This window comes from Nomascus leucogenys, chromosome 18 (assembly GCF_006542625.1).
Source record: "Nomascus leucogenys isolate Asia chromosome 18, Asia_NLE_v1, whole genome shotgun sequence".
Lineage (NCBI taxonomy): Eukaryota > Metazoa > Chordata > Mammalia > Primates > Hylobatidae > Nomascus > Nomascus leucogenys.
Genome location: NC_044398.1, coordinates 17915989 through 17932843, shown reverse-complemented (window position 1 = coordinate 17932843; position 16855 = coordinate 17915989). Strand labels below are relative to the sequence as shown.

At 36.9% G+C, this 16855-nt stretch overlaps 1 protein-coding gene across 2 annotated transcripts in view; it reads left to right on the top strand.

The window, feature by feature from the left end:
• Positions 1 to 16855, top strand: part of HERC4 (HECT and RLD domain containing E3 ubiquitin protein ligase 4) — a 162813-nt gene that overhangs the window by 45226 nt on the left and 100732 nt on the right. For both annotated transcript variants that reach the window (XM_003258211.3, XM_003258212.3), the window contains exons 8-9: positions 4213 to 4343; positions 15435 to 15595. In XM_003258211.3, the coding sequence (XP_003258259.1) occupies positions 4213 to 4343; positions 15435 to 15595 (292 nt within the window). The remainder of the gene's footprint in view (positions 1 to 4212; positions 4344 to 15434; positions 15596 to 16855) is intronic.

The following is a 16855-nucleotide window of genomic DNA, read 5'->3' as shown; positions in this document are numbered from 1 at the left end:
AAAAAAAAAGCAAAGTTTTATATATATACATAAAAATTATATATAAATTATATAAATAAAAATATATATAATATATAAAAAATTATATAAATATTAGTCCTTAAAAATTGAAAACTAACAAGTTAGTGGCACAGCTACACCAGAAACAATTATTTTAGGTGATTTTAAAATACAGCATTTTGCTGTATATCACTGAGGGGAAATACACTAAGAATAAACTGAATCCACTAAGAATAAACTGAATAAACAAAGAAATCTTAAATTGCATTCTTTTTCTTTTTTTTTTTTTTTTTTTTTGAGACAGAGCCTTGCTCTGTCACCCAGTCTGGAGTACAGTGGTGCAATCTTGGCCCACTGTAATGTCCACCTCTTGGGTTCAAGTGATTCTCCTGCCTCAGCCTCCTGAGTACCTGGGACTACAGGCGTGTGTCACCACGCCCGGCTAATTTTCTGTGTTTTTAGTAGAGATGGGGTTTCACCATTTTGGCCAGGCTGGTCTCGAACTCCTGACCTCAAGAAATCCATCCGCCTTGGCCTCCCAAAATGCTAGGATTATAGGCGTGAGTCACTGCGCCTGGCCCTTAAACTGCATTCTGTAACTTTTTTTTTTTCTGAGTTGGGGTCTCACTCTTGCTCAAGTTGGAGTGCAGTGGTACAGTCATAGTGCACTGAAGCTATGACCAAATTCTTGGGCTTAAGCAGTCCTCCCACCTCAGTCTCCTGAGTAGCTGGAGCTATGGGCACCACTGTGCCCGGCCAATTTTTTTGTTTTTTATTTTTCGTAGAGATGGTGTCTTGCTTTATTACCTAGGCTGGTCTGGTACTCCTGGTTTTAAGCAAGCCTCCCACCTCAGCCCCCCAAAATGCTGGGATTACAAGTGTGCATTCTGTAGTCTTACTGTTAGAAGTAAATTTGCTATTATCTTTTTTCCAATATATTACATATAAATAGGAGAAAGCAAAGAAGTAGTTATTTTACTGTATTATAAACTATGATTTTCAGCTTAATAGAAAAGAGGTATAAAACTATAGGAATTAAGTTAAAACTTTGTGATCTTTACTTTGAATCGCAAATGTTAGTATGAACTCATTTATTTTTCTCCAAGAATATGCTTTTTGTTTTGTTTTTGTTTTTGTTTTGCCATAACTACTGAAAGGTCCTAGAAGTAATGAACCATGTATAATCTGGACACGATGATAATCCCTTGATTGTTGTAGATTCTCCACTAAAAGGAACCAGGGTTTCTTAGAGAAGAGTCCGATCCCTTGGGCATTTTGTGTTACAAAAAAGCAAAGATTACTACAGTCCTGTCAGAAGAACAACTTGAAGGAGCTTTCACTGGATATCGAGAAGAAATAATGACTGCAAAAAATGGAAAACATCAGATCTATAAAAAATCCATGAATTTTTGTAGTGATCTTCTCTTCCCGCAAATCAATATAAGCAAAACTTATTGCTTACCTTTGGAAGTTGCTAGGACAACACTCATTTTTTTTTAACTGGTCGATAATGGGAAAGAATCAAGTATTCTGCCTTTCATTTGCAAATTGTATTTTAGGTAATTTAATAGTTAATGAGTTAAGTTATTTATAGAAGAATTCCAGCTCATAACTCTAGGAAAAATAATAAAACTAGAAAAATCACCATTTTACACTCCCTGATGAAATAATGGATCTAGGCAAACCTAATGGGGATGTATCAGCCTGACACACTTTGACTTATTTTTATTATATATATATATAAAAAATAAAAAACATAATAAATATATAATAAAAATATAGGTTTTTAAAAAATATATATATATATATATATATATAAAACCTATATATTAAACCTAATGGGGATGTATCAGGCTGACACACTTTGACTTATTTTTATTATATATATATAAAATAAAAAATATATAATATATAATAAAAATTTATGTTTCATATATATATATAATTTTTTTCTTTTTGAGATGGAGTCTCACTGTGTTGCCCAGGCTGGAGTGCAGTGGTGTGATCTTGGCTCACTACAGGCTTCCGTTTCCTGGGTTCAAGTGATTCTCCTACCTCAGCCTCCCGAGTAGCTGGGATTACAGGCACACACCACTATGCCCGGCTAATTTTTGTATTTTTAGTAGAGACAAAGTGTCAGCATGTTGGCCAGGATGGTCTCGATCTCCTGATCTCAAATGATCCGCCCACCTCAGCCTCCCAGAGTGCTGGGATTATAGGTGTGAAACACCGTGCCCCACCCGACTTACTTATTTTTAACTTCACTAACAAAGCAGACATATGCTTTGTGACATGATGCAATAAAATAATCAGGAAGATTTAAACATGGCCTAGTTATTAGATGATATTAAGAAATTAATATTGATTTTGTGAATGTGATATAGTGTGGTGGTTATATACTTTTATCGGTTAGAGATATATGCTGTTGAAGATATACATTTGTGGGTGAAATGATTTGATGACCACAATTTGCTTTAAAGTACTCAAGTTCTTTTTGTTTTGTTTGAAAATACCCCGAAAAGGGAAAAGGAGACACCAGTGAAACAAAATAACCAACATTTTGCCAGTTATTGAAGCTGAGTGATGGTTATATGGTGATTTACTATGTTTTCTCTTTACCTTGTGTATTTGCTTGAAATTTTCTATGATAAAAAAAGAAAAATGAATGTTCTCATATAACAGTATGTAGTAACGCTATTGAATGATGAAAGCAGAATATAAAGTTGCATGTATAGCTACAGTTATGAAGAAAAGCAGCTGAACTGAAGAATACTAATTGTGATTGTGTTATCACAGATTTTTTCCAATACAGAACTTCTAATTTAGTTATATGTTATATGTTTTTTTGTTTGTTTGTTTAGTGACAGAGTCTCACTTTGTCGCCCAGGTTGGAGTGCAGTGGCATGATCTCGGCCCATGGCAAGCTGTGCCTCCTGGGTTCAAGCAATTCTGCCTCAGCCTCCAAAGTAGATGGAACTACAGGCACCCACCACCATGCCTAACTAATTTTTTTTTTTTTTTTTTTTTTTGAGACTGAGTCTTTTTCTGTTGCCCAGGCTGGAGTGCAGTGGCATGATCTCGGCTCACTGCAACCTCTGCCTCCCTGCAACCTCTGCCTCCCAGGTTCAAGCATTTCTCCTGCCTCAGCCTCCCAAGTAGCTGGGACTCCAGGTCTGTGCCACTATGCCTGGCTATTTTTTTGCATTTTTAGTAGCGAGGGGGTTTCACCTTTTTAGCCAGGATAGTCTCGATCTCCTGACCTCGTGATCCACCTGCCTCGGCTTCCCAAAGTGCTGGGATTACAGGCGTGAGCCACCGCGTCTGACCCTAATTTTTGTATTTTCAGTAGAGACAGAGTTTCGCCATGTTGGCCAGGCTAGTCTCAAACTCTTGACCTCAAGTGATCCACCTGCTTCAGTTATATGTTTTTATAAGGAGTTTTTTTAAAGACATCTGTATATTATAGTAACTGTATGCTAAAAATTTCTATAAGGCCATGCACGGTGGCTCATGTCTGTAATCCCAGCACTTCGGGAGGCCAAGGCAAGAGGATTGCTTGAGCCCAGGAGTTCGAGACCAGCCTGGGCAATACAGGAAAACCCCATCTCTACAAAAAAGTAAAAAATTAGCTGGATGTGGTGGTGCATGCCTGCACTCCCAGCTACTTAGGAGGCTGAGGTGGGAGGATCACCTGAGCCCAGGAGGTTGAGGCTGCAGTGAGCCGTGGTCATGCCACGGCACTCAAGCCTGGGTGATAGAGCAAGATCCTGTCTGAAAAAATAATTAAGTAAATAAAAATTGCTCTATTTATGCACTCTGGTTACATGTACTCTTTTTGCAGCGCATTTATGTAAGGCAGTAACTACCTTGAAAAGTGAAGATGATGCCATTTTTAGGTTTTGTGAAATTTTATATAGGTATGTGGAATTCAGCAAGACAGTATAATGATAATGAAAGGCAATGCAAATAAATAATTATTTGTATCTCTTCAGTGTCTAAATATTTTATAACAGTGAAAACATCATTACCTGGAATTCTCATAGTTTTATATTTTACTTCGAAAGAGCCATCTGTCTGTCTGTTAAATTGTGAAGACAGTTCTTAGAAGAGAAAAAACTGAGTTTATATTAAAGATTTGGACTTATTTTTCTGGAGATCAGTTATTTTATTTTATCATGCCTTCTAATGATAAGGGGTTTTGTCTTTTTTTAGGAAGGTGGAGTGTTTACTTTTGGAGCTGGAGGGTATGGTCAGTTGGGCCATAATTCTACCAGTCATGAAATAAACCCAAGGAAAGTTTTTGAACTTATGGGAAGCATTGTCACTCAGATTGCTTGTGGACGGTAAGGTGTTATATAAAAGAGCATTTTGGTCTCTAAACTGCAGTTGTTTAGGGATTGCTTATTGAATTGTTTCAGAGATCCTAATAATCTGAGGAAACACGTTCTCCCCCCAAATACCTATTTTGCCACTGAGGAGTCATAGTAACAGGAGAAACATCTTTCTTACTGTTATTTTATTTATCTTTACTTGAACAGATTTAGCTGAGGCAAGATGTTAATAGTGTATATGTAATGTATTTATTGTAGTTGATATCACACTTGAAAGCCTTCTTTCTCTTTTCCACCTTTTTTCTTTTCTTTTCTCTTCTCTTCTCTTCTCTTCTCTTCTCTTCTCTTTTCTTTTCTTTTCTTTTCTTTTCTTTTCTTTTCTTTTCTTTTTGGGGTGATAGAGTCTTGCTCTGTCACCCAGGCTGGAGTGCCACAATTATGGCTTATTGCCGCCTCAATCTTCTGGGCTCAAGTGATCCTCTTGCCTCAGGCTTTTGAGTAGCTGGGACTACAGGCATGTACTACCATGCCCAGCTAGTTTTATTTTTTTAATTTTTAGTAGCAACACGGTCTCATTATGTTGCCCAGGCTTACCTTTTTTCCTTAGAGGGTGAAGAGATCGACCAGTTAATTAAGAAAGAATTAATGTGACGAAAGTTTGATTGGTATAAACCAATAATCTCCTAATTCTCCTTATTCTGAGTTCTTGGGAGTAAACAGAAGAGTCTTTGACAATGAGCTTCACCTGTTGATTCTTAGGTCTTGGGAATAAATAGAAGTCTTTGAGTTGAGCTTCATCTTTGGGGGAATTAAATTGAGCAGACTCCCAAGTAGCAAAATGTACCTTTTTTGACCACTTAATTTAATTTTGATCACCTTGCTTAATGTTTTTCTACCTTGTATGTATAGCTATACAATAGTTTAGTTTTATCAACTATTAGCTTCAAATGCATGTAATCACACTGTGAGTATTCTTTGGTGATTCTTTTTTTCCTCTTAACATCAGACTTTTATGATTTTTATGTAGTTATGGTTCTCCATCATTAGGCCTCATTAATGTTTTTTATTCAATTTTATACATATATAATGTACTCATTCTATTGCTGATGGACATTTGTGTGTTGCCAGTTTTTGGCAATTATGAATAATGTTGCTTTGCACTTTTATTATATGGTATATGTTAACCTTCATATACATCCAGAATGGAATTACTGGGTTATAGAGGACACTTAATTTGAATTTTGTAGGTTAAACCATATTTCCCATGTGGTTTTACCAGTTTATATTCCCATTAGCAGTGTGTGAGAATTCCTGATGCTCTTGTACTTGTCACCAGTTAGTATTGTCAGACTTTTTGCTAATTTCTTGGATATTTATTGTTACTTCATAATTTGAATATACATTTCCATGACTTACTTGAGTACCTTTTCATATGTTTATTGGCCACTTACATTTCCTCAGGATATAAAAATTGATTCATAGTAGTTATTTATATCGTGTAGATACAAGTTCATAATGTTTCTCAGTACAGGGATAGAAGTTCTTTATTGGGCATATGTTTTACAGATGTCTTTCCATGTTTTGCCTTATCTTGTCATTTTCATTCTGTCTTTTGATGAACAGAAGTTTTAGATATTAATGTAGATGAATTTATTAATATTTACTTAATAGTGCCATTTATTTCCTAAGAAATATTTTCCTACCTGAAGGCATAAAAGTAATCATCTCTGTTATCTTCAAAAATATAGTGTTGCCTTTTACATGGAGGTCTGTAAGTTATCTGAAGTTGATTTGTTTTGTGGAGGACAGTATAATATTCAAGTAAGGAATCAGCTTTTTAAAAATACAGTCAATTACCCTAGCACCATTAAAAGTTTTCATGGGAAATATATACAACAAAATTTACCATCTTAACTATTTTTAAGTATACAGTCCATGGTATTAAGTACATTAATATTGTTGTGAAACCATCATCACCATTCATCTCTAGAATTCTTTTTATCTTGCAAAACTGAAGCTCTATACCCATTAAACAATAACTCCCTATTCTCCATACCCTCTTGTGGCAACCACCATTCTACTTCCTGTCTCTATGAATTTAACTCCTGTGGGTATCTCATATAGGCAGAATCTTACAATGTTTGTCTTTTGGTGACTGACTTATTTCACTCAGCATAGTGTCATCAAGATTCACCCATGTTGTAGCATTTCCTTCTACATGTGTCAGAATTTCCTCCCTTTAAAAGGCTGAACAGCATTCCATTGTGTGTATATGCTGATTTTGCTTATGCATTCATCTTGATGGACACTTGGGTTACTTTTGTGTTTTAGCTTATTGTGAATATTGTTGCTATGAACATGAATATAAAAACATCCCTTCAGGACCCCACTTTCAGTTCTTTTGGGCATATACCCAGAAGTGGAATTGGTGGTTCATATGGCAATTCTGTTTTTAATTTATTTGTAGGAACTGCCATACTGTTTCTCATAGTAACTGCCCTGTTATATATTTCCACCAAAAGTGTACAGGGTTTCAGTTTCTCTACATCCTCACCAACACTGTTATTTTCTCGTTTTGCCTTTTTCTTTTTTTGTTGTTTTTATAATACCTATTTTAATACGTTGTAACATGTTATCTCCTGTTGTTTTGATTTGCATTTTCCCAATGATTAGTGAGCTGAGCATATTTTTATATACTTGTTGACCATTTGTACATCGTTAGGGGAAATGTCAATTAAAGTGTTTTTCCCATTTTTGAATCTGGCTGTTTTGTTGTTTTTGAGTTTTCAGAGTTCTCTATATATTCTAGATATTAATCCCTTATCAGATATTTGCAGATATTTTGTTTCATTCTGTGGGTTGTATTCTATAGATAGTGTCTTTTGATGCATGAAGCTTTAAAATTTTATAAAGTCCAGTTTGTTTATTTTTTCTTTTGTTGGCTGTGCATTTGGTGTCATATCTAAGAAATCATTGCCAAATCCAATGTCATGAAGCATTTCCCTGTTTGCTTCTTAAAGTTTTATAGTTTTACCTTTTACATTTAGGTCTTTGATCTATTTGAATTTTATTTATTTATTTATTTATTTATTTAGAGATGGAGTTTTGCTTTTGTTGCTCAGGCTGGAATGCAATGGCATGATCTTGGCCCACTGCAACCTCCGCCTCCCGGGACCAAGCGATTCTCTTGCCTCAGTCTCCCAAGTGGCTGGGATTACAGGCATGCGCCACCTCGCCCAACTAATTTTGTATTTTTAGTAGAGACGGGGTTTCTCCATGCTGGTCAGGCTGGTCTTGAACTCCCGACCTCAGGTGATCCGCCCGCCTCGGCCTCCCAAAGTGTTGGGATTACAGGTGTGAGCCACCACACCTGGACGAGTCTGTACATTCTTTTTGGTAGCATTGACATCTTAACAATTTGTCTTCCAGTCCATGACCATGCTGTGTCTTTCCATTTATTTGTCTCTAATTTCTTTGACCAGTATTTTCTAGTTTTATTTTATAAATCTTTTGCCTTCTTGTTAATTCCTAAGTATTTTTTCTTTATGATAGGTTTTTAAATAAAATTTTATTTCCTTCCAAATTATTCATTGTTAATGTAAAGAAATTCAGCTAATTTTTGTATGTAGATTTTGTATCCTCCTGCTTTGCAAAGTTTATTAGTTTTAACAATTTTTGTGTGGAATCTTTAGTGTGTTCTACATGTATGATCATATCATCTGCATACAGAGATTTTTTTTCTTTCCAATTTGAATGAATGCCTTTTATTTATTTATTTGAGATGGAGTTTTGCTCTTGTTGCCTAGGCTAGAGTGCAATGGCACGATCTCGGCTCACCGCAACCTCTGCCTCCTGGGTTTAGGTGATTCTCCTGCCTCAGCCTCCCGAGTAGCTGGGATTACAGGCATGTGCCACCACACCCAACTAATTTTGTATTTTTAGTAGAGACGGGGCTTCTCCATGTTGGTCAGGCTGGTCTTGAATTCCTGACCTCTGGTGATTTGCCCACCTTGGCCTCCCAAAGTGCTGGGATTACAGGCATGTGTTGCTGCATGCAGCCTTTTATTTCTTATTCTTGCAAAATTGCTCTGGCTAGAATTTCCAAGATTATGTTGAATAGAAGTGGTGAAAGCAGGCATCCTTATTCCTGGTCTTACAGGAAAAGCAAGTGCTTTTTCTGCATCAATTCAGATGATTATGTGTGTCTTTTCCCCCTTCAATCTGTTAATTTGATATATTACATTGATTACATATATTAATTTTCATATGTTGAACCATCTTTGCATTCCAGGAATAACTCCCACTTGGTTGTAGTCATAGTATGTAACCCTTTTAGTGTGCTGCTGAATTCAGTTTTTAAGTATTTTATTGAGAATCCTTTGTGTATGACAACCTGCTTCTCTCATGCTGCTTTCAAGATTCTTTGTCTTTCAGCATTTTGATTGAACTGTGTGTCTTTGGTCTCTGAGTTTATCCTGCATAGAATTCATTGGGGCTTATGGATGTTTAAATTCATGTCTTTCACCATATTTGGGAAGTTTTTGGCTATTACTTCTTCAAATAATCTCTCTCTTGCTCTATTCTTCTGAGAATTCTACAGTGCTTATGTTGGTCTGCTTAATGGTATCCTGTGGTTCCTCTAGCACTTTTTTTAAGATTTTCTGTTCCACAGACTCAATAATTTCAACTGTCCTATCTTTACATTTGCTGATTTTTCTTCTGCTTGCTGAAATCTGACTTCAAATCTCTCTAGTGTATTTTTTATTTTGGGTATTGTACTTTCCAACTCCAGAATTTATTTTTATTTTTTCTTTTTGATTGATATTTCCATTTTGTTCATACATTTTTTTTTTTCTTTTTACACATCTTACTCTAGTTCCTTGAGCATCTTTAGGATGTTTGATTTAGTCTTTGTCTTTTAGGTCTGCCATTTGACCTTTCTCAGGGGTAGTTTCTATTGTTGGCTTATATTTTCTTTGAATGGGCCACCCTTTCCTACTGCTTTGTATGCCTTGTGTTGTCTCTTGAAAACTGGACATTTAACTCTAATAATATGGTAACTGGAAATCAGATTCTCCCCCTTTGCCAGAGTTTGCTGATTTTTGGTTTTTGATTATTGTAGGTTTTCTCTGTGTCAGGAGTCACCCTGAGGTATAAAAATGAGGTCTTCGCAGATCTTTTCTTAGCCTATACCTTTCCCTGCTAATGCACAGTGACTTTCTAAATTCACCCATAAATGTGGTTGCTTTTTAATGTTCTAGACCTTAAATGCCTGGCTCCCCAAAGAAACAAAGAAAAAAATGAAAGGTGGGGGTGGAAGGAGAGTGGAGGAAAAAAAGAGAAAGGCATCAGCCCTTTGAATTCCTTGGAAGTCTCTTTAGCCAGAATGGGAGAGTATACAACAGTGATTGCCTGCCTTTCTGCACCTTGGTGATCAGAAGCACCAATCAGTGATCAGGACACCAGTTCCTAAAAGGGACAAAGTCATTATTGCCCACCCTGTCTTCTACAAGTTGCATACAGGCTGCTCCTGGAAGCTGTTCATGGCTGCCTTACACAGGAGTAAGGAGTGGGTAACTGCTACCATGCTATGATCTGAAATTGAAATTAACCAGAATTTGCCATCCAACTCTTCTCTTGGAAATAACAAACCGTGCATAGACTCCAGAGTTGCAGAATGGTTCTGTCAGACAGATTCTGTCAGTGTAATTGTTGTCCAGGTGGGAAACAGATTCTCGGTGCTTTTTATTCCACAGTTTTCCAAGAATCCCCCTGTCTAGCTCCATTTTTGAAAATTTGTCACCCTCCTACTGTATGGTGTCACTGTTGCCATAAGTTGTTATATGTACGTGGATCTCTTTCTGTGATCTCTAATTTTTCAATCTATATGCCTGCCCCTGTGCCGCTTAAACACTATATAGACACCATAATAACTTCTTCTATTTGGGGTAAAGTGACTCCTTGTTATTCTTCTGTTCTTTAAGAATGCTTTGGCCGGACCGGGCGTGGTGGCTCACACCTGTAATCCCAGCACTTTGGAAGGCTGAGGCGGGTGGATCACCTGAGGTCGGGAGTTCGAGACCAGCCTGACCAATGTGGTGAAACCCTGTCTCTACTAAAAATACAAAATTAGTCGGGCATGGTGGCACATGCCTGTAATCACAGCTACTCGGGAGGCTGAGGCAGGAGAATCGTTTGAACCCGGGAGGCGGAGATTGCAGTGAGCCGATATCGCGCCATTGCACTCCAGCCTGGGCAACAAGAGTGAAACTCCACCTCAAAAAAAAAAAAAAAAAAAAAAAAAAAGAATGCTTTGGTTGATGATGACCTTTATTACTTTCATATACATTTTAGCATAGGTCTGTGAAGTTCTCTCAAAAAAAAAAAAAAGCCTTGTGGGATTTTGATTGGTAGTGCATTAATCTCTAGGTTAATTTGGGGAAAAGTTATCTTTATAATATTAACTTTTCTAATAATCAACTTCCAAACTTCTTTAATGTCTTACAATAAAATGTTTTAAAATTTTCATCATAGAGGTCATGTATGTCTTTTCGTAGTTCCGTTCCTAGGTGCGTCCTTAATGGTATTATATTTTTATTTCCACTTTCTGAGGAATCACTGGCATGTAGAAATAGTTGATATTTACATATTGATTTTAAATACAACCACCTTGCTAACTCTTATTAATAACTTACTCATGTACATAGTCATACCATCTGTGAGTCAATTCAGTTTTGTTTTGTTATCTATTATTTATACTTAACGTGTTTATATAATTGTTTTAATGTGCTGATTGGGACACCATTATAATGTTTACTGTAACATAATGTTTCCTTTCTGTGGGAAAACCTTCAGTATTTCACAGTTAAGTATCATGTTTGCTGTTAAGATTTTTGTAGATAACCTCTATCAGACTAAGTAATTTCCCTTTAATTCCTAATTTTTTTTATTGTGAATGGATGTTAAGTTTTTAATGTTGTTTTTTCTGTATCTATTGAAATGATTTATGATTTTTTTTCCTTTAATCTGTTAACATGGCATATTGATGGATTTTTCATTTTCTAGTTAACAGCTTTGTTTTCCTGGAATAACTTCAGTTTGGTCAAGTATTATCCTTTTTGTTTAGTGCTGGGTTTGATTTGTGAATATTCTGTTGACTATTATTTATATTTCTGTTTATCAGTGAACTTGATCTATAATTTTTTTCTTATTATTCTTTTCACCAGGTTTTATTATGAAGGTTTTCTAGTCTGATAAAATAACAGTGAGGAATGTACCTTTGTTTTCTAATTTTTGGAAATAGAACAGCTTGAAATGTTGGCACAACTCGCCATTAAAACCATTTGTACCTGGCATTTTATTTTTTGGAATTTAAAAAACATTCTTCAATTTCTTTAGTGGCTATGAGATAGCTTTTATTATTTCTTGAGTCAGTTATGTGAATGTTAATTTTTTTCTAACAATTTTTTTCATTTTGCCTAATTTTAAACTTATTGACATAGGCCGGGCATGGTGGCTCATGCCTGTAATCCCAGCACATTGGGAGGCTGAGGCAGACTGATCACCTGAGGTCAGGGGTTCATGACCAGCCTGGCCAACAGGGCAAAAAAACCCCATCTCTACTAAAAATACAAAGATTAGCTAGGCATGGTGGCGTGCACCTGTAATCCCAGCTTCTGGGGAGGCTGATGAGACAGGAGAATCGCTTGATCCCAGGAGGCAGAGGTTGCAGTGAGCTGAGATTGCACCACTGCACTCCAGCCTGGGCAACAGAGCGAAGACTCTGTCTCAAATAAATAAATAAATAAATAAGTTTATTTACATAAAATTTATAATGTCTGTATTGGTCTCTTGTGCACAAACAACATGTCAGTGACATATAATAGTAAATGTTTCTTTCTTTCTCTGTGGTTCAGCAAAGCCAGGCCTTTGGCTATCTGGAGTAGCTTTTATTTAGGCTAGAGATTGACTGGGGTAGTTCTGTTTCAGGCTGCCTCTTCACTGGGGTGACTTTGCTCAGGCTGTGTTTCAGCTAGGGTGGCTTTGTTACATATCTCGTTCTTGGGACTATACCAGAAGAGCAGTGGGCTGCCTCTGGGTATTCTTCTGATGGAGACAAATATACAAGAAAGGAAACTCAACTGTACATTCCATTTCAAGCCTTCTGCTTGCATCACATTCACTGAAATCTCATTGACCAAAAGCAAACTGTATGGCCAAACCTAAAGTTAAGGTATGGGGAATATAATATACAGCCCAACCACCATCAGGCTGTGATGGGAATATGCATGCTTAATACTACAGGGTGGTGAATTTAAATTATTTTGGGTGACATACTTTATTAGTCCTTTGTGAAATATCACAAATGATTTAATGTTATCCAGTTTTGTAATTCTTAGTAGCCAAAATGTACATGATTTGAATAGTTATTCCTAGCTGTGTAATACATGATTTGAATAGTTATTCTCAGCTCTGTAAACCAGTTCTTTTCAGCAGTTTTATTCATGTAACTGTTGGATCTGGGGTAAAATTTTGACTATTGAGTGAGGTCTAAGGATTTAACCTAAACAGGAAATATAAGTAGGTATCTGGTATTTTGATCAGTTTGACTTCCAAGTAGTCAGTACTATAAGACATCTTATTGGGCCAGGTGCAGTGGCTCAAGCCTGTAATCCCAGCACTTTGGGAGGCCAAGGCGGGCAGATCACGAGGTCAAGAGATCAAGACCATCCTGACCAACATAGTGAAACCCCGTCTCTACTAGCTGGGCATGGTGGTGTGTGCCTGTAGTCCCAGCCACTTGGGAGGCTGAGGCAGGAGACTCGCTTGAACCCGGGAGGCGGAGGTTGCAGTGAGCCAAGATCACGCCACTGCACTCCAGCCTGGCAACAGAGTGAGAGTCCATCTCAAAAATAAATAAATAATAAAATTTTAAAAAAAGAAATGTATTATTTCCTTATTCAATAATTGTCAGAAACCTCCTTAACAAGGCAGTCAAGATTACCAAAATGTCAGTCAATCAGTAGACGATGCAAAAGAAAAAGGTTTACATTCTAGTAGTATAATAAAGTGCTTTTGAGCTCTTACATCAAATCTAGAGCTTAAGGTAGTTCTGTTCATGCAGTGGCTCTGAACGCCACTTTATGCTATAATCACACACACATATATACATATATTTTTGAGACTGAGTCTTGCTCTGTTGCTCAGGCTGGAGTGCGGTGGCAGAATCTTGGCTCACTGCAACCTCTGCCTCCCAGGTTCAAGTGATCCTCCTGCCTCAGCCTCCTGAGTAGCTGGGACTACAGGCGCACACCACCGTGCCCAGCTAATTTTTGTATTTTTAGTAGAGACAGGGTTTTGCCATGTTTGCCACGCTGGTCTCGAACTCCTGACCTCAAGTGATCCACCTGCCTCGGTCTCCCAAAGTGCTGGGATTATAGGCGTGAGCCACCACGCCTGGCCAAAATACATGTTTTTATCTAGATTCACCCCCAAGATGATTCAAATATGCAGCCAGGGTTAAGAACCAGTGCTTTATTAGGCCAGTGTGAGGAGGAGTTTTAATAAAATAGTATTGCAGTAATTTTCAAACTATTAATACATTCCTTTGAGATGGCTGCTTCCTGAGGAAGGGTAGTAATCTGGCAGACTAGCTAACTTGAAAACTCTTGAATCAAAACCCCTTTAAAATAGCATATGTGAGTTTGCCAGGATGTAAAGAGAACTCCACCTGGCAAAAACAAAAGAAATTTGAAAACCAAAGTTGTTAGTTTGAATTGACTTTGGAGCTACCCTGAAAGAATTTGCCAATCTGGGTAATGTATTAGTTAGCTTATATCGCTAAACAGAACGACTCCAAAACCTAGTGACCTAAAATAATTATTTAGCTAATAGTTCTTTGTTTCAGTAATTTTGGCCGGGCTTAACTGGGCTGCTCTCATCTTAGCTGACTTAGATGATCAGTTGATGATCTGGTTAGGAGCTGGGAGTCTAGGATGGCCTCAGTTGGGACAGTTTGTCTCTGTTCCAGATTGTAGATCATCCTTTAGCTGCTAACCTTGGTTTATTCTTATGACGGTAGAGCAGAATTGCTAAAGATAGTTAGGGAAAGAGTGTATAAAGCCACTTGTGGGTCATAGGCTCAGAACTGAGACACTGTTGTTTCTGCTGGCCAAAGCAAGCTATAGATTAGGACTTGGATTTAAGACATGGAGAAAGAGATTTCCAGTCTTGCTGGGAATAACTGTAACAGTCATATTGCATAAGATATCGGTATGGGTAGAGGGATAATTTCAGCCACTTTATAAACAATATGCCACAAATGGCAAAGAGGTTTAGGGCAAGAGACGAGATCTAAGACCTGATAGAAACAAGGGTGAGACCTGGAGATGCCATGTCCCCTCAGTAAAACCATCTCATGGATAGGGTACGCAATGAAATACTTCCCTGCTTGCCTAAGGAGACTTCTTCTGAGGAGTTGGATAGGTTTACTGAGAGTGGATTGGTGGGTCATCCTTAGCTTCAGATCTGTGGTTTCTTAGGTTTGCTTTCACTATAGTACCTCCAGAGGAGTTTTGGTGCATACATACAGAGATTACTTTCCTCAGAAGAAAGGAAACGTTGTTTCTGTCATGCGTAAGTGTATATAACAATCTTCTGATTGGTACTAGATTACTTCCCATTTCTTAGCCTAAAACTTCTCGGTGATACCCAAATGGAGGACTTTCATAGACCACAGTCCTGGACTAGAACTTGACAAGGGGAGTAGTGGGGACTTCCTTGAACAACATAGTTAGATGCTACTCTGGTGCTGAATCATTTATTGTAAGGTATTTCAGTATAGACCCAGGCCGTTTAAAATTTAAACATTAGTGGAAATTTTCTGGACCATGCTCGTGCAGCCTGTCTATGTGATGCAGAATTCATTCTATAGATTAAGGCTGTTAATGAATATCTGTACAGAAGCTTTGGAACTACAATTGGTTTTATTAATTTATTTTTTTGAAAACAAAAATTACCTCTTTTGATATTTTCTCTGCTTTTGTCATTGTAAATTGTTGGAAGGTAACATTAAGTCTGAGGTTTTCTATCATTTTACTCTAGGCAGCACACTTCTGCTTTTGTTCCTTCATCAGGACGAATTTACTCTTTTGGGCTTGGTGGTAATGGGCAGCTGGGAACCGGTTCAACAAGCAACAGGAAAAGTCCCTTTACCGTAAAAGGAAATTGGTACCCTTATAATGGGCAATGTCTACCAGATATTGGTAAGTTCTGTCATATTAAAGCTTTCCTTCATATATTAAAGTTCTTGTTAAAATGTTGCTCTTAAGTCATGAAGATTTCTGCGAAAGAATTCCAAGATATATTGTTAAGTGAAAACAGCAAAATATAGAACAATGTATATGGTTGTTTGATTTGCTTATATTTACTTGTAAATGCATAAGGAAATTCTGGATAAGTAAAAGTTACTTACAGAGAGTGGGTCATATGGGAACTAGGAGATGGCTAGATACCAGTGGGAGGGAGGTTTTTTGTTTTCTATTTTAAATTGTAAAATATGCACAACATAAAATTTACAGACTTAACCATTTTTTAAGTAGCATTAAGTATATTCACATTATTATGTAACCAATCTTCAGAACTCTTTTCATCTTGAGGAAACTAAAACTCTATATGCATTAAACAGCAACTCTTCATTCCCTCCTCTTCCTAGTGCCTGGCAACTGCTATTCTACTTTATGTCTCTATGGATTTGACTTAACACTAGGCTAGGTACCTCAAAGAAGTGGAATCATATAGTAGTGTTTCTTTTTGTGACTCACTTATTTCACTAAGCATAACGTCCTCAAGGTTGATCTGTGTTGTAGCACATGTTAGAGTTTCCTTCCTTTTTAAGCTATATAATTCAGGCATACCTTGGAGATATTGTGGGCCCAGTTCCAGACCACTGCAATGAAGCAAATATTGCAATAAAGCAAATATCATAATAAAGCAAATCACAAAATTTTCGGTATCTTAGTGCATATAAAAGTTATATTTATACTATATTGTAGTCTACTAAGTGTGCAATAATGACATTATGTCTTAAAAGACTGTATACGTTAGTTTAAAAATATACTTTATTGCTTAATAATGCTGACACAGAGATGAGCACATGCTGTTGAAAAAATGGTGCTGATAGACTTGTTCTATGCAGGGTTGCCCCAAACCTTCAATTTGTAAAAATCACAGTATCTGAGAAGCACAGTAAAGCAAAGCACAATAAAATGAGGCATGCCTGTGTTGTTATTACATGGATGTGGTTTGTGGCACCCAAACAATTGCAATAGTAACATCAAAGATCACTGATCATGTCATGCATTGTCTTATATTGCTAAATTAGTGATATGAGATCACCATAAAAGATAAAATGATAATGAAAAATATTGAAATATTGCGAGAATTACTAAAGCTTATAAGCTTTACTCAATTTTTGATACTGAATTTTTACAAAATGAAGGTTTTTTGACAACACTGCATTGAGC